The sequence below is a fragment of the Coptis chinensis genome, chromosome 7, assembly GCF_015680905.1.
Source record: "Coptis chinensis isolate HL-2020 chromosome 7, ASM1568090v1, whole genome shotgun sequence".
NCBI classification, from domain to species: domain Eukaryota; kingdom Viridiplantae; phylum Streptophyta; class Magnoliopsida; order Ranunculales; family Ranunculaceae; genus Coptis; species Coptis chinensis.
In genome coordinates, this window is record NC_141462.1 from 41,703,978 (window position 1) to 41,722,968 (window position 18,991).

The 18,991-nt window shown below is 36.3% G+C and overlaps 1 protein-coding gene and 1 pseudogene across 2 annotated transcripts; one reads left to right on the forward strand and one right to left on the reverse strand.

Moving 5' to 3' along the window:
* The first annotated feature begins 4,606 nt into the window (after positions 1–4,606).
* LOC147487590 (uncharacterized) lies at positions 4,607–11,138 on the forward strand. Its single transcript, XM_086574070.1, has 4 exons — positions 4,607–4,862; positions 5,677–6,171; positions 10,558–10,722; positions 10,900–11,138. Exons 1-4 carry the CDS (start codon positions 4,607–4,609, stop codon positions 11,136–11,138), a joined length of 1,155 nt encoding a protein of 384 aa, XP_086430196.1.
* Positions 11,139–15,731: 4,593 nt separating this feature from the next.
* On the reverse strand, positions 15,732–18,745 carry LOC147487591 (nicastrin-like; annotated as a pseudogene). Its single transcript, XR_015202795.1, has 6 exons — positions 18,571–18,745; positions 17,660–17,731; positions 17,195–17,332; positions 16,917–17,001; positions 16,347–16,787; positions 15,732–16,183 (listed from the first exon to the last, which is right to left on the reverse strand). The product of XR_015202795.1 is annotated as a nicastrin-like (transcript).
* Between the last annotated feature and the right edge of the window lie 246 nt (positions 18,746–18,991).

Here is an 18,991-nt window from a genome sequence, read left to right on the forward strand (position 1 = left end):
ACTAAAACACTTGAATTTATACTATGATCAAAGTTTCTACTCTCGATTATCTTGCGATATGGTGGAGTAAAGATTCGTTCCACTCCTAGTTTCTTAGACGTAACAGTTTTACTAATTTAAACAATTCTATAATATCAACGAGAGCAATAATTTAATTATACTAATTAATGTGGTGAAATTAACTAATTAAGATATGCTAAATTATACTATGGCAATTTAATGAGAAGATGTGAATAAGAAGAAGAGATTAGGGGGATTTGATTCCACCTTGATTAATTCTTAATATGCTAGTATAAATTTGTTGTAATTATAATCTTTATGTTTTCACATGAAGGTTGGGTCTTTTTAATCCCTAATTATTAATGGAAATCCTACCAACTAATAATTAGCATGTGAGGCAATTTAAACTCATTCTCATGGTGAATTAACTACCTTCTAGAGTGGAATAGATTACCACAACTTATTCTACACTAACACATCAAGTCTTCATCAAACCCCTCTAATGGAGGTTTAGCTGAGATTCATTAGAGTATTAATCTAATGGAATAACAATAATAGCAATAACTTGGGTTTATTAATATAATGGAAGAGAGTCTAAGAATTAAAAACTAAGTACTGAATAATTAACTAAGTACTAAGAGTTATGCCTTAGTCCTCTTTATATAAGAGAGGGCTAGATCTACAATTTCATGAATGGGCTTTGGAGCCATGTTTTGGGCCATTAATTCAAGCCCAAAACCTAATTACTTAAGTTCAAAAAGGGTTTCTCTGTTAGAAATTACTGCAACAGTCTTTTCATCTACTTTTACTCTTCTGATTGGATCAAGACTTGAACTGTTAGAAATCTCTTTCCGAGTCGATTGTTTTGACATATCATAGGCCCAATTCCAAGGTCTGAGTCCAAAGATACGGCCTTCGGAAATTCTGTTGACTTTTATGCTCTATTTCTACCCGCGTTGACTTTGACTTTTCAACTTTGACCGAGCTTTAAAAAGGCTTTTTCTCCTTGAATCTTGGCCTTTAGTCATAGAACTTCTTAGCAACCAACCTTTGCTCCTTTCTCTTGCAAAAGTGACATATTTCTTCACATATTTGACTCCAAGACCTGAAATACACAAAAGCACGTAAGCAGTGCTAACTCTTATTTATTATACACATAATTGGTCTAAATGTAATATTATTAAGGGGTTAAAACTACAGTTTTGGGCTCTTATCAGGTTCCCACTCAAATGCTACAAGCGCCAATGCCTAACATGACTAATCAAAGGAGAAACAAGACTTCAAGCTAAGATAGGAACAATATCGGGGCAAAATTTAAATTTAAGACTGAACAAACAGCCCTTAATGTATTGCTAAAGTTATTCCCAATAACTTACAAGGAAATGGTTTTACTAAAGCTAACATTTACAAAGTATGAAATTAAATCTAAGACAACACTCACCCTATTTCACATAGCAGGGCACTCCTCTACCATGTTTCTACCTCTTCTAGGGCAAACAGAACACCCTACAGGTGAGCGGAAAGCAGCATATACACCTGAAGCTGCTCCACATGATCCTTACGGTCCCTGTCGTTATTGAAGTAACGTAACCAACACCATTTCAAATGGTGTTTGTCTGGTCCACCTTGGCCTAGCAAGGAAGCAAAGCAGGAACCGATGTGCACCAGTGGCCTTTCTTTTCCTAGATCTAAACCAGCAGAGACATCACAAATGCTTCCAATTATCTGTGAAGATGAGTAAGAAAAGGTTTTTTGAGATCATCTATATCTAATTATCCATTTTTTGAATTTAATGTCAATATCCTTTGCTGTGTATTTCTTCTTAAGCCATATATAAAAATGTACTTGTTTATCAGGTTTGAGATTGTTTCGGACTCTTGAAACTTGCTTTTACAAAACACAAAGCTGAAGTCATCATAGTTGATATATCCCTTAATTGACAAAAGTTACTTTTTTTATTCTCCACAGGAATTAATCCCTGACAACAAAAGTTGATATAACCCTTAATTGAGGACATCCATGAGTTATTACGAAAACTCTCGTAAGTTAAACGTGATTTGCTTACAAAAACTGGAATCAAGCTAGGAAGTGGTGAATTCACCTTCACAACTAATTGAGGAGCACCGAACATGTTGAGTGTGTCAACTCTATTGAGATAAGCTTTAATCTCCGGTATGCCTGGCCCTGCAGCAGTAGGCGCAAACATCACACAAAGAATAGAGGCTACTACTGAGAGAACCATATTAGTATCGAGCAAAAGTATCTAAGCCGTAAGCTCCAGGCCGTAATGGAAAGATCTGATAGTAAAACCATTTTTCAGTTGATAAACATATAATATCATCAGTAACCAAGTAAGAGAGAGAGAACTATGCTTACATCCTTTTGTAAGTAATCTGAAGATGTCCCTCGCAACTCATTAGCCAAATGATGAGATGATAAGAAAGAAGCTTCAGATGATACATAACCAGGAAAACTGGCTCTGGGAACCCCATATGCAAATGTTACAATCACCAATCAAAAGATCAATATGAAGCACCAAAAACTAACACCATCAAGTACAAAATATATCTAGGACTTTATAAATCACACGAGACGTTAATGTACAAAAGAACCCAATACACACATACAAGACGAACATAAGGATGTCGAACAAGTAATCAAAGTAGGTATTCAGAACAAAACTAGTAAACAAACCACATTGATTGCATAACATATTTAAAAACTAGTTTCTCTAAGTAGCACTCACAAAATTCATCACATTGTATGTATATTGCAACTAAAACTTCATTAGTAAAGGACAAAGACTTTATTTTTTGTTGAAAATCATTTCAATAGGCATTTAGTAAGTTGCTTATAATCAACAAGTGAACAGTTTGTTAGTAAGTCACCTATACAAAAACCTTTATTATCCAAAACCTTTACGGACACTTTGATATTGAAGTAAATCAATGAAGAGCATATTTGCTTTCTAAGCAAAGTTAAATGCAAAACCTTCAATTGGAAGATACTGCAAGATAAATGCAACTCTGAAACTCGTAAACTATGTTAGGAAACCGATATTGCTATTAGTATTTATTTATATAAGGAAACCTTTGTTTCTAAATAGTTTTGCTTAATTTAGGAAGTATGTTGAAATAGAGTTAATTACTCTCCTATATAAGGAGGTCGTCTGTAATTGGATTGGTATTCATTCAACTAATAGTATTAAGAATTTTTCGGTGGTTTATTGATCTCCAATCAAAGGATCATAAGGTGGTTTTGATCGCTAATCAAAGGATCAACTTAAGGTTCTTCTTAATTTAAGTTAAGAACCTTAACATCTGATATCAAGAACAGGTTTTTTCTGCGTCCCTCGCTTATATTCTCTTTTGTCTCCTTGTTCAATCATCAGGACAGTTAGAGAACTAGAAGACAAAGTTGATTTGCTTACTAATCGAATGGATGAGATGCAAGCAAACATCCAGACAACCAACACCAATCTACAAGCTACTAATACTGCTCTTCAAGCTATCCAAACTTCATTAACAAACTTATTGCAGGGTCGAGTAGAACAACAACCTTTACCGCCTGTTGCTGGTGCCGATATTCCCTTATAACGGGGAACTAATGAAGCACATAATGGAATGGTTATTCAGGACCGTACTCTTTGCATTGATTTTCCTAAGTTCGATGGAAAAGGCCCTGCAGGATGGTTGTTTCAGGCAGAACAGTATCAAGATCGTAATAAAATTTTGGTTGCGCAGATGGTTCCCTTGGCAGCTTTATACCTTCAAGGTGATGCTATTTCTTGGATCGTCGGATTAAACAATCCTTAGGTATGTTGACTTGGCAACAATTTTCTCTTGTGTTATGTTCTCATTTTAGTTCGCGTAAGAACATTGATCCGTATAGCTCCTTAGCTAAGCTTTCACAAATTGGTACTGTTAGAGAATTTATTGCTGAGTTTGAGCGCTTAGTTAACATGGTTCCTAATTTGCTGGAATCGCATCAAGTTAGTATGTTTCTCTCTAGTCCCCGTGCTGATATAAGTGCCGGCGTTTGCATGCTTCATCCTTTCACTTTGATTGATGCTTTTGAGTTATCTCTTTGCCAAGAAGAAGCAATTATTGCAACTATTGATTTTAATGCAACAAAGGCGACTGCTTCTCGGGTGTCATCTTCTCGGCCTTCTACGACGCCTTCTAGGTCTTCAAAGCCCCTTATATAGTTGCCTGCTAGTTTTTCTGGTGTTAAAAGGTTATCGTGGACTGAACAAAAAGAACGACAAGAGAAAGGTTTGTGTTTCAATTGTGATGACGTTTACAAGCCGGATCATAGGTGTAAAAAGCCTAAATTGTCTCTCATAGAAGGTGAGATAATGGTTGAGGACATTACATTTCTTGAATCAGAAATCGAGAATGTTAGTGGTAGTGAATATCCAATTTCATAAATCTCTTTACATGCTCTTATGGGTTCCACTCGTCTAGAAACTGTGCGTATCACTAGTACTCTAAAGAATAGACCCATTACGATTCTCATTGATTCAGGTTCTACCCACAATTTTCTCCACCCATCTATTGCTAAACAATGTGGTTACTCCATTCAATGTGACAACAATTTGCGCGTAATGGGGGCTGATGGTGGGTTTTTGAATAGTATTGGTAAATGTCAAGATGTTCATCTTAGTTTGCAAGGCTATGCTTTCACCACTGATTTTTTCCTTTTGGCTATAAGTGGATGTGACATGGTTTTGGGTACCCAATGGTTAAAATCTTTAGGCTCCATTGCTTGGAATTTTAGCAATTTACTTATGAAATTTATAGTGGATAATAAATATTTTACATTGATCGGTGATGGTTCTCCTACTGTCATGCTTATGGATTGTGATTCGGTGCATCATCTTTTATGCCACGAAAAACAGGGTGTTCTTTTCCAGTTGACCATTGATTCTTCGTTAGTCACTAAATAAGTTCCACTCGAGATCACCACTCTTCTTTCTTGTTTTTTAGATCTTTTTGGTTCTCTAACTAGTCTTCCGCCAGTTCGCTCTCATGGTCACCGAATTCCTTTGGTTGCTGGCTCTTCACCTGTGAATGTGCATCCTTATAGGTATCCCCACTTTTAGAAAGTTGAAATCGACAAGGTTGTTAAGGAATTACAAGATGCTAGACTAATTTGAGCTACTTCCAGTCTTTGCTCTTCTCCAGTTCTCTTGGTTCGCAAAAAAGATGGGTCTTGGTGTATGTGTGTTGACTTTCGTGCTTTGAATAATATTATGATCAAGGATCATTTTCCTATTCCTGTGGTTGATGAGTTATTAGACGAGTTGTATGGTGTTGTTATTTTTACCAAACTCAATCTCTGTCTTGGATTTTATCAGATACTGATACATGAACCTGACATTTTGAAAACTGCTTTTCAAAGTCATGATGGTCATTATGAATTTTTGGTCATGCCATTTTGGTCTCTCTAATGCTCTGACTTATTTCGCCCGTTCTTGCGCAAGTTTGTGTTAGTTTTCTTTGATGATAACTTGGTGTCGTCGAAGTGTTCTTTTGCTTAAAGTTCGGTTGCATATCTTGGTCATGTTATCTCTGCTAAAGGGGTTTTGGTTGATCCTGACAAGATCTCTTCTGTTGTACACTGGCCTATTTCGAAAACTGTCAAGGATCTTCACGGTTTTTTTAGGGCTGACAGGTTACTATGGCAAGTTTGTTAAAGATTATGGCAAGTTAAGTGCACCATTGACTCAATTAGTAAAGAAGGACTCTTTTGTTTGGGACACTAATGCAACTGATGCCTTTTCTCACTTAAAGTCTTCCTTGGCTACTACACCAGTTTTGTCGCTTCCTACTTTTTCTAAAGGGTTCGCTCTTGAGTGTGATGCTTTCGGCAATGGGTTGGGTGTTGTTCTCATGCAAGATGGTCATCCTCTTGCTTATTTCAGTAAGGCTATCTCTGGTAAAAATTTGAATATGTCCATTTATGATAAAGAAATGCTTGCTATTGTTTCTGCCGTACAAAGATGGTGCTCTTATTTACTAGGCCGACATTTTAAGATTTATACGGATCATCGAAGTCTTAAATATTTCTTGGAGCAAAGACTTTCTTCTATTGAGCAACAAAAGTGGTTGTCTAAAATCTTGGGATATGATTATGAGATTATTTATCGCCGAGGGACTGAAAATCAGGGTTGTTGATGCTTTATCTCGTGTTCACAAGTCGTTAACTCTTTTTACTATCTCTTCACCTATATTTTCTAGTATTGACAATATTAATCGCGAGTGTAACTCCATTGATTCTATGCATGCTATTATTCATACGATTCAACACTTATCTTCTCCAAAGATGCACTATTCTTATGTCAACGACATTCTTCGCTATAAGGGTCGCATTGTGGTTGTTCCAATCTTCTTCTTGGTGTTCTAAATTGTTGCATGAATTTCACGCCACTCTAACATGCCTGGTATGAATTGAAGCGAGACACAAAGACATTTGTTGCTCATTGTGATGTGTGTCAGCACAATAAGGCAGAAGCTATCTCGCCCCCTGGTCTTCTTAATCCCTTGCCTATTCCTGATGATGTTTGGATTGATATTTCTATCACTAGTAGAAAAAAGGGCTTTTGTGACTGTTTTAAAATGTTATTTGTGACTGTTCTGTTCGAAACGGTCACAAATGGCAAAAAAGGGCATTTGTGTCTGTTTTGAAATGTTTTTTTTGTGACTATCAGATCTAGAACCGTCACAAATCCTTTTTTCTTGGAAAAAATTCGTGTATTGAAGATTATTTGTGACTATTCTCCCAAAACAGTTACATACTCCACACTTTATGTCACCATCTTAAATGATTTCATGATCTCATTTAGTTTTCGGTCCGCACCACAACTCCACTAAAAAATAACTATTTAGATGCACAAACACACCATAGTGAGCCCACGTTCAGACTCCCGCTTCCTACAAACACTTCCTGCCCGTACGTGGCTACGTGGCACCAGAAGAAAAAAAAATCCTGTCTAAATTAATCCCAACACTAAACACACTTAGAAAAAAAAAATACTAAACAGTTCTAAATTTCCAAATGAGCCAACTTTCTCCTTCACCCACTTCGCTTTGTCTGCCCCCGCCCCCGCCTCCACCTCCACCTCCGCCAATTAACCATTTTCTTTTTCTTTTTTCTCTTTCTCCTTCTCTCATCTTAACAATGTTTTCCTTCATGATCTATCTCTCAATAAAGAAAATACTCATCTTTTTTGAAGACCAGAGGTATATACCCTCTCCCTTCCATATTGTTCTTAGATTTAACCGCAAGGCAGTTCTTTAAAATGGCGTTCATTGATTTAAGGTTGTTTTTCAAGTAAAAGGTGATTCTTTTATATAGCTCAAAGGGTGGAGACAAGGTAAGCTCTCGCTCGATCTGTTGTATTGGAACACACGGGCCGTTGTACTCTAATTTAGCAAGATACCGCTCTTTGTTTCAGAGTGGGAAAACGAAAATTTGGAGAAATCAAAATTTTCCAAATTTTGCTAGGGTTTAATTTCTTAATAATATTTTTTTAGATAAAGCCATAAGCTATGCCAATGCACCATAGCTTCTTACCTCCAATTCACCCTTCTTTCTATCGCTTGTTGTGATTGGGGCTTGCTCATAGTATTATTCATTCAATGTTTCACCGAGAAAAACTAAAAAAGAAAACTTTTTTGTTATTCTTAAGCTAGTCTTTTCCAAATAGCACATTTTGATATTTATTTTGATTTGAGATGGCGTGACTGGTGATTAATCAAGGGGTACCAGAAAATCTAAGGGATGTGGTTTAGTTTTAGGGTTCTAGCTTCTCGATTAGGTAACAAATGTATGGTCTCGAGTTGATCCAATTATATTCAGCACTACATATTCCAGGTTTGTGTCATAGTCGATAATAAATGGTGTAATTCTTCAGTTTTGTGTTTTCTTCAAATATTAGTCATGTTGACCGCCCGAATTGGAATTTCTTCTATAAGGTGTTTCCTTAACATGAAGTATTTCACTTGTAATCAGCCAAGATTAGATCAATTGGGTTTGGAGCACCGTACAAATGCAAATATGAGGATGGTGGTTTGACAAATGCCGCCATCACATCGTCTTTCTTTGGAAACCGTAAGTAAGAACCCACTTTTGGGCTAGTTTAACTTTTAGTTGTATTTTCTATCACTTTTGCTCAAACTAGCATACTTTACACACAATCCGAAGTGGGCACATGCCAATGCTACTTTCTAATTAATTTTTATCATTTGTCATCTATATTAAATAATTATTAACGTCTATATTCATATTCTCGCATCAAACTTCTCCTAATTAACCCGGCCAGGTTGAAATCATTGATTTTGAAGGTCCTCATAGAGGCAAAAATTCCCTTGGAAAACAATATAGGAAGATGTTTCGGACAAATGATGTAAGTTCTTAATCCGCACCCTTCACCCTTATCGGATCGTCACACTTGATAAAGCCATTGTATATTCTTTTTCCCATTTCTTTTTCATTCGACCAAGATTATATATATCGTTGAATTTCTTTTCGGGTATAAATGGCATCATTGATCAATCTAAGGAACTAGGGTGTAGCTGTTAATTACCTATCTTCTTATCTCCATAGGTCAAGTTGCATTTTTCGAAGTTGCTTTGAGACTAATTGCTAGAAAATCAATGGCCGAAGCATTGGTGCCCGAGGCTTAAGATCCTTGCTAGTGAATATTTTGATGGATGCCATGTATGAGGTACACTATTTCTTCCTATTTGATGACAGTTGTTCTGTATTTTCAATCAATGGCATTTTGACATGCCAAGGCACCCTTGAAAATGATATGAATAATGATGACAATAACCGGGTTAATTTCTTAGTATTGCTTGTAATATTAATTGGACATTATGAATTGCTATTGTGTTCAAGACAAGGGAGGAAGGATCGAGCGAATGCTAGATGCGTAACCCGAGCTTCCTTATTGTTGTTCAAGATGTAATTTTCTAGCAAAGGCCCAACATGATTTTGACCTTACCGATCACACACAAAAATGTGATTTCTTCATTGTACATTAGTAAGTTATAGTATATACATGTGGGCCATTACCAAGTCCTTTGTCACCCAAGATAAGTACATTGAGCTCTTGCTAATGTGAGAATTGAGAACAAAGATTCCAAGTGGAGCACCTGATAAAAGGATGGTAAAAGTTTCGCATGAAGCGGCGACAAAATGCCAATGCAGATTGTTCGAGAGGTTGATCATCTTACCGGGGAAGAGGTGACATGCCAAAGTGGCATGTGGAGAGGGTCCATCACTCTTAATCCAATCATCGGCTTCACCCCCGGCTTCGCCCAATTTTCATCGTGGTGCTAATATATTCGAGGAATCTGTTGGGTCATTATTATTATCTGGTTTAGCGGGCTTTGTGATGCCCCGATTCTTTAGATTGATCGATGTAATACATTGCATTGGGTATGATTCACAGATCTGTATAAATCTGATTGGTTCTTTTCTAGATTTAACTTATTTCATAGGTCGTCGAAATAATGCAGATTGCTTTCTAGGCATTCTAGTAGCAGTGGTCGTCTTCGGTGTTTCTTGTTTCCTTGAGCAGGTCAAAATATGAAAACTGGGGTGGTACACTCTGCTGGTATTGTATTCACATCCAATTTGTTAAAGAATATTCTGAATTGATATATTTAGTTATATATAAGCCAAGTACTGAATGCCATGGCTATAGGACTTATGGTTCTTATTCATGTGACTAAAGGGATGCTATATTCTTATCCATAGGTTCCTAACTTTTCCAATTATTTTATACGATTGGTTTATTATGTTTAAGATAAAGAATCTTGGCCGTAAAATGGTTTACACCTACAAGGAGATACTGGAGTGACGTTCGAATAGACTTTGTTCAGTTCATCCAATAATGTATTATGAACTATTCTCAAGATGAAAACTAGATGCAGAACAACCACAAGGCTTAAGATATACACGTGGGTGATCGACTTGGGCAAGATTAGGTTCTTTTTTTCAATTAGATTTGGCTGATTTAATTTATATGTATTACATTGGGAATGTGTTATTTACTTCATTATGTTTTGGAATATACAAATATATATTGGTTATCCAAGGGAATTGGCCGATAATTCAATGGAATTAGCACTTTATGAATGCTACTTGAAATATAATGGATAATATTCAGAATGGCTTATTATAGGTCCAATTCCATGTGAGGTCTGTTTTCACGTGTATTCGATATTTTTTTTTAAACAAAATATTTATTTATCACGGTTTTAACCAAACTGTCATGAATAGTTGTCCTTTTTGTGACCGCTACAAGATGATTACATTACTGGTTTGTTAGAACCGTCACAAACGATATGCTTTTTTGTGACTATTTTTAAGTGTTTGTTACGGTTTTATGAGGTGGATATAGGCTTATCCAGAAGAATTATTTGTGACGGTTTTGGGAAAAAAATAAATGACTCACTCCGTCACGGTTTTGGAAAAAAAAAAACAGTGACAAAAGACTTTTTGTGACAGTTTTTAACAGTGATATAAAGCCTTTTTTTCTTGTAGTGTATATGGATTTTATTGAGGGGCTACCTTCTTCCAATCGGAAAACTGTCATTTTGGTGGTTGTGGACCGGCTATCTAAATATGCTCATTTTAGTATTCTGACCCATCCTTATACCGCTACTTCTGTTGCTGAAGTTTTTGTTCGAGATATTGCTCGTTTGCATGGTATGCCTCATACAATTGTTAGTGATCGGGATCCTATATTATTCAGTGCTTTTTGGGAAGCATTCTTCTCTCTACAAGGCACACAGTTATGTTGGAGTTCTACTTATCATCCTCAAAGTGATGGTCAAACTGAAGTCACTAATCGCATTTTGAAGTGCTATTTGCATTGTTTTGCAGGTCAAAATCCTCATGATTGGACTCGCTGGTTACCATGGGCCGAATGGTGGTATAACACTACTTATCACTCTGCTATTCAAATGACTCCTTTTCAAGCTGTGTATAGCCGCCGTCCTCCACCCTCCATTTCTACTTACCTGCCTGGTTCTACTACTGTTCATGCTGTGGATGTTGCACTGTGGGATCGTGATAGAACTTTGCGCCTTTTAAAGGACCATTTACAATCTACTCAAGCATGAATGAAACAATACACTGATGTTAAGCGCGTTGTTCACTCTGTGGATGAAGCTACTTAGGAGGAGTGTTCTGAATTTTGTGCTCGCTATCCTAATTTTCCAGCATGAGGACAAGTTGCATTTCAAGGGGGTGGGATGTTAGGAAATCGATACTGCTATTAGTATTTATTTATATAAGGAAACCTTTGTTTCTAAAGTTTTGCTTAATTTAGGAATTGTAGGGGGGATTTCCCGTCACTGAATAGATGACACGTGTATGGGAAATTACCTAAGACTATAGATGTCCATAATGAGACGAGGACCATCTAATCAGTTCTGTGAATAAGTGATCTTGTGCCCAACACGAGTATTTAGTGGAAATGTGCCAAGCACATGACTGACCGCCTTCAAGCATAACAGTTACCCCAGTTGTTAGGAACTTATATAGAAAGTTCCTGAACAGAAGGAAATTGAAGATGACGATCTTTGATGATAAGGAAGGAATCGTGATGACATATCTTAGGAGTTACCTTTTAGATATAATCTTCTCATACACGATGGGACATTATGATCAACAAGGAAACTTACCTCTCATAAGATATGGTCTAGATTCAGACTTCCATAAGAATAGGAATCCTAATAGGAAGGCAGAGTCCAAAGATGGAAGGGAACTCGCAAGCGGTGAAGACAGCCCATAACCTTAGGACTCTCGTAGCCCTTCCTATATAAACCATAGGGATTCGCTCTTAGGAACTATGCAAAATAGGGTTTGATTCTCCAATATAACAAAGGAGATACGTAGGCAACCGTCAGACGGTTCAACCCTGAACTCACCATTATCTCATCCCTTCTCTATTCAACAAAGGATTCCAGATCACAAGGCACAGAGGAAGATTAGGGGATACTTGGAATTTCGCCTACAGGAAGTATGTTGAAATAGAGTTAATTGCTCTCCTATATAAGTTTTGGTATTCATTCAACTAATAGTATTAAGAACTTTTTGGTGGTTTATTGATCTCCAATCAAAGGATCATAAGGTGGTTTTGATCTCCAATCAAATGATCAACTTAGGGTTCTTCTTAATTTAAGTTAAGAACCTTAACAAACTAACTGAAATACAAAAATTGCAGGACAAATTTCTTTCATATGAAATCTGAAGTACCGATTCTCCGCCTAAAGAGAAAAAAGAAGTCTAAAACAGTTAATCTTACTTGCTACGATAAGAAGGCGTCTACTTGAGAAAAGTGAATATGAATTTACTTCACTTGACTTTAGACCAAATGTTGTGTGCAATATAAGTAAGTTTGAGGTGCAAAAGTAGCAACCTTTTTAACTACATTTATCATATAAGGCTGGAGCTCTTCTGTTTGGTAGGAACCAACTCCGAGATTGAGCTTCATATCATTTGTGTCTGCTCTAAACGCTTCTGAAACTCCAAGAATTGGATCTGGAGGGGCCATTGATACACCCTCAAAGCGAGAAACATTTACCGTTACGGTCATAGTTATCATGCCAGAAGACTGCAGAGCCAACAATAACCAGGTGCAACACAAACATCAATACATCTGGAACAAGCACGGCCACCCCAGAACAGCAGCTAATGTATGGAAATTATGTTGTGGGTGTGCGTCTACTGACCAGATAGAGTGCAAAAGGTTGGAGTGAGGTTTGCCTCTAGGTGTGGGATTTGCCAGAAGCACTCTGAGGATCTGCAACATCTTTTGTGAGTGTGGATTCGCTAGGGCAGTTTGGCATTGGGTATTTGGGCTTTTCAAGGTGCAATTTGATTTTCATGACATGGTTGGGGATTGTAGGAAAATGGATAGTCAGAGTACCATTGTGAAACATCTCTGGAATGCAGCAGTGGTTGGGGCATTGCTTACAATATGGAAGAATAGAAATCGAGTTCATTTCGAGGACTTGAAACCAAATATGAATTTCTGGCTTTCTGCAGAGCTGAGGTTTTAAGGTAGGTAATGTAACGCCCCGAACCCACTATATCCTAGCTAACCAGCCCAAGATATAATGAGACAGAGAACCCAGCTACTTAACCGTCTCGACAAGTGCCAAAACAGTCAAGTAACCAGTTTACAAAATGAAACCATTACAATAAGTCAAATACGAGTGATAACTAACAAATAAATAAAAACAAAGAGTTCAGGCTCAAACACCTGCAAAATCTATAAGGGCGTAAAAACCACACGCCCAGCAAGTATCACCTACAAACTAATCCTTTACATCCAAATAAAAAGAGTTGCCCAACATAGTATAATGAAATATTTATATTTCATAGCACTTCACATAACCGACAAACCTAACATCCATTTAATTAAATAAATCAACAAGCCAACCATATTCCATATTCTTAGACATGGCATATACTCTCAAATATTAAGCGGGTAATTACTACCGTGTAAATATATTCGTATCAAACATAATAATCTAGCCATCAATAACAACATATAACATATTCACAAACACGACAAACTAATCAATGTTGGAATCCAACATAACCACTAGACAACTCAAACTCAACAATCAAGCATCACATAATAATTAACTTAGTCATGTGTTCAACCCTATTACAATTCGAATTTTAATAGTATCAACTTCTAATTCAAACCAGTAATCACTAACAAGATACTAAAATAATCAAACACCATATTAAGGAGTGACTTCCAAACCACCATACTTATACTTATTATCAATTTATTTGAAATAAAAAGAAAAGCATGTAGATGTACTTGCCTTAACTATTCCTCCTGAAGAACAACAAGGGAAACTACCACACAAACTGATCATAAGTCATGAAGTCACTTTATTGATCTATCCAAGCTTTTCCCTGATTGGAAAGGCCTTCAAATCCAATTTCTAAAGGAACAAACCACGCCCCCAAAACCGAATTATGAAGAGAAAGATGCACTGGTTTTACTAACATGTGTCAAATCTGTCTAAACAGCCCATCTCTTATCCATCTCTCCTAATAAAATGTGGAATAGAGCGGTCGCTTGACACCTCAATAGATTTCCTTTTCTCATCTTTACCCATAATTATATAAAAATAATAATCTCCAAATGAAACTATTGATTACCATAAAGTGTGGTGATGAAGAACATATTCGAAACCCAAATCACTTCATACTGCCGCTACAGCTTGGTACTGATTACATGAATTGAAGAAGAAAAAACCATCATTGAAAAGTGTTCCCAAACTACTTTATCTCGTTTGTTCATATCCCAAAATTTTGATGTGGAAGCCGATTGAAAATGGGGCATTGATTTTGGTCCCTTCGAGTTTCCCCCAATAACTGACTCGTCCGTGAAGACATTAGAGAGAACAAGTCTATCAGGTTGTATAAAGGTAATGGGTCAAACTAAAAATCATGGGCTGTTCACTAATACCAAACTCTCATTTAATGGGCATTTCTTAACTTCTCAAAGCCCACTAGAAGTTTACTACCAAACCCAAAAACATGGGGTTTTACATTCTTTCCACCTTAAAAAGAATTTCGTCCTCGAAATTCAATTGATCCACAAGACTTGGCAAAGTAAATATCACATCATACATACGACAAGAGAAGAGAGATAAGACATCACCTTGCTGAACACATTCCAAAGTTGCTACTCAAAACCAAACAAATCACCGTAATCACTTCTGTGAGAAAAGTCACGCTACCCAGCTAGTTCAATTAATATACACTCAATGCTATTTGACCACAAATTCCTTTAGATAGTTCATACAAAATCAAATCCCTAGATCGGCTGCAATAAGAATGCTTAAAACTACGTATTAAGAAAACTGTATCATATCTCGATAGACAAAAGATACATGTATTATGGACAACGCTCTCCAAATCGCGAGAGTTGTGAGAATAGAACAATGCTAATTATAAAAGAACAATTGGTTTATAAGAGTAGTAGTCTCCAACTCTAAAATTACATTTGATAACCGACTCCAAATATGAAAATGAAGAGATTAACTGATAGTAACCCAAATAATTCTCAATTAAAACAATCCCATGATTCCGGGCCCTACTAGATTATCCATTACCTTCAATCACCAATGGGATTCACAATCAGTCATAATCACTAGATGACATTATGGTCAATCCAAAATCAACATGGTAATTCTAAACCACAATACGAAATTCACCACAAAATCAAACCCGGGGCAGACTGTAACAGGAACTCTTAAAATTTTGACCTAATCTACACCAAAAAAGGCATTTACTAACGGTTATATCCGTTACTTATATTTTTACTAACGGTTATATCTGTTAGCTCTGGGGCGTCACTCTCACTTAGGCCAAAATTAGTAATGGATATAACCGTTATTGATAATAATTTTAGTAACGGTTATATCCGTTACTAAAATTCTTTGTAACAGATAGATAACTATTGATGGCTCGATTAAATTTGTCATTTCTAATGGTAATGGATGTGCTATTTACTAACTATTGTTTGTAACGGAAATATCCGTTAGTAAATTGTAGCCACTATAAAAATAAAAAATTAAAATCCTGGGTCAAATAATGTCCACCATGCACATTTAGTTCTAGCAAATATGATATAAAGATCACATTCCACAAACTTAATCAACAAATGAATAACAAAAAACAAAACCACCAATCAATTAAACATTATTATAAAAATATAGTCATCAATCTAACCAGGAATCTCAAAACCTATCAATTACATATGTTTCAATTCATTGTAAACAGTCCAATTAGATTTGTCTCTGTTAATGAAACTCCAACACGTCATGAGGATTTCTGCGAGTTTTTTCTTCCTGTTTATTTTCTTTTTCAGTCACGCTTAAGTTCCTTTGTCAAAACAGTCCTCGTAACTACTATTGCAAGGTAAGCCAAAAGAGTAACAACAATACCCCCAAGAAGAATTAGATGGTCATAAGTTGCATGTTAGACTGTGTAAACACGAAGCTGAATTACATCCCAGAAGCTCTTTGTCCATACTGGGTCGACCATGCCCATGACATCAGATGCATCCGGTGGTAGAACATGCCATACTCCATATTCAAACTTCAACCGGGTCGAATATACAGGAATGTACCTGAAATGATCGACTTACAGAAATTAGTTAGTGCACACTTGCAATTAACATCAAGTAAAGGCTCATCCTTCACTAACATCAAGAAATTACCTAAAATGATCTCTCTTTTTTATCTTTTTTTAACCAATATGTAACTATTACTTTTATGTATGTAGTAAAGTACCTCGTCGTGGAGACAACGCATGTGCTCTTCCTCTTCTTTTCGGACCTAATGCATACTTCAGCCTTACTGCAAGTTGAACAAGCAATGCTTGCATTCTTGCTTGGTAAAGATGTTCTCTCAGCCAAAAAGTTCCATACAAATCGAGATATATCACTAACATAGTCAAGTAATGGTGCGGTGGAAGGTTCTCCCACAAGGACACCAACGTAGTTGTTTGGACAGTTACTGGTGGGTCTAATATAATCCTTCACCAGCCCACAAGACAGTCTTGGTTCACAGGTCAGAAGGCATCCTACAAGTTCCTCCACCAAAGAGGAATTTACACTGATTGAATCCAGTGTTTTGTTATTTAATTTGCTTCCTTGCCATCACTAGCAAGAATGTAAAGGGTGTGTGCGACCAAAGAAGCGGTCGTTACAATTGCAGAGGAGTTAATATTTGCTGCAGTAAAGTAGAAAACACAATAAATAAAATTATAAATGCTATGGAAAAAATCAGATGCAACCCGATAAAAATAGCTCAACTCACATAGAAAAATTAGCTGCAACCCATAAAAATAGCTCAACTCACATAGATCATCAAAGCGGCTGTGGTAAAACTTGTTGGTGAAGGCAGTATTGAAATCTTCCAAGACAATTCCAGAAATTGAAGAGTCCTAGGAGAAAAAACTAACATCAGAAAGACTAGCTAAACAAACAAACTTGCAAAAATGAATAGAGTAGCTCACAAGCGTTTTACGTTTTGAAAATTTTCAGATCTATCACCAGTACATCTATCATCTTTCCTTTACCTAAGAATCAAAGAAGTGTAGGAACAATAATTTGAGAAATCTAGTTCAATGAACCAACCTTTCTAAGGAATGACATCAACGAAGATGGAGGTATCCCAGGATTTGATTTACTGGCCATCGAGATCTTAATATTTGAACCAAGTGATTCATGAGCGTACTGGAATGCATCGAATGTCTTATTTGCAGCAGATGACCCCTATAGAAAGAAACACTAGAGATAAGAAAAAACACAAGGAAAAATAACTTGTGCACGGAAATATTAACAAGTTTATTGAGTCCTTTCAATGTAGTCATTAGGGATCTTATGTTAATATTCTGTGCCTCGTATATCAAGTAGCAATTTTCCAATTTTTTCCTATAAAACGTCCACAATTGGACAGCATAGGAAAAATGTCTCACACATAATTCCAAAGCTACAATGAGTATATATTAATTGGTCAAAGAAAAAATAGGAATGGATATTTTAATAATTTTATTATGCATATTACTGATATTCTGCTAAAATAATAGACTACACTCTCACCCCTGCGGCATGGACGAACAAGGACTTTAGCCCGCGATCAAAGGCTTTGCCAATAGATCCAACTTCCATGACCTAATTAGGAACATCCACCATAAAAAACGTATTATAATTTAAGGAGAAGACTGAAGCTGCAAATTAGAATGTAGAATTTTATGTACGAGGCAGTAGAATAGAGGCATGAAGAAAGATATATGCAAATTACTCGAAGTAAGAGAATGAGGTTTCAAATGGTGAAAGTGACAAAAATTTTACTAACAATATACACAATCCACTCCCTAATACCACAGGTAACTTCGCATGGCCCTCCTAAGAAATAATAGTACTTTCTAAACTATTGGATGCTAAGGTTGCACCACTAGCAGTTTCATCACTTTGCAATTGAATTATGCAGCTCAAGTCAAGCCCTCTTTCTTCAATGAAATCCTAGCAACTTCAATGCACAAAACAGAAACTCTAATATCATTCTAAATTTAAGGAGTAACAAATTGTTACACCACAATCTAATTAAGAAATAAGTATTAACTGGTACCAACATGACAACAACATGATCCTACTAGTGAAGAAAGCCTTGTTCCATAACAAAACAGTCAAACTACCAGTTCAAATACACTGTTTATATCTATCAGTAATAAGCATTAACTAAGCTCAAAAGTTTAAATATGCAATAGATGATGATTTTTCTTTACAAAAAAATTAGCACTTCCTGGAATCTTTACATGAAGTGTGATAACCCATATCAGAACAACCGAAACATACAATGATCCCATTCTATAAATTTATCCCATATTACACCTATTATAAGATATGTTAAAAATTGGGATGTAGAAAGCACTACAATAGATAATACCCGACTACGGTCTTTATGCTCAATGTGTTCCTGAAAGTAGTCTATACCAAAAATAGAAGAATACCAGCTTGATTAGAGTGCTGTTAAGGCCATGAACAACATCTGAATGCATATCTACTTCTGCTAGGAATCTCCGACTACCAAGGTAAAACCCCATATACTTCACCTCCCTATATCTCATCCACTTCATGACTTATAGCTGGATTCCATATATAATCAACGTTCTTGTAAGGCGCAAATTTGACTTGTGGAAAATTTTCAACATGCGAAAACCCTATGAGGAAGAGAAAGTTTGAAAACTATTAATTTCTTTGTTCAAACAGATAGAAAATTGAAAATAAGGATAAAAAACTACAGAGCTAACCTCTTTCTGCGGTTGGGACTTCAGTTCCAGATTCAACCAAAACACCAGCTACTTTCTTCGCAAAGTGGTGATCGTTTAATACACTGAAATAACAACATATATTACTTAACATTGTTAAGTG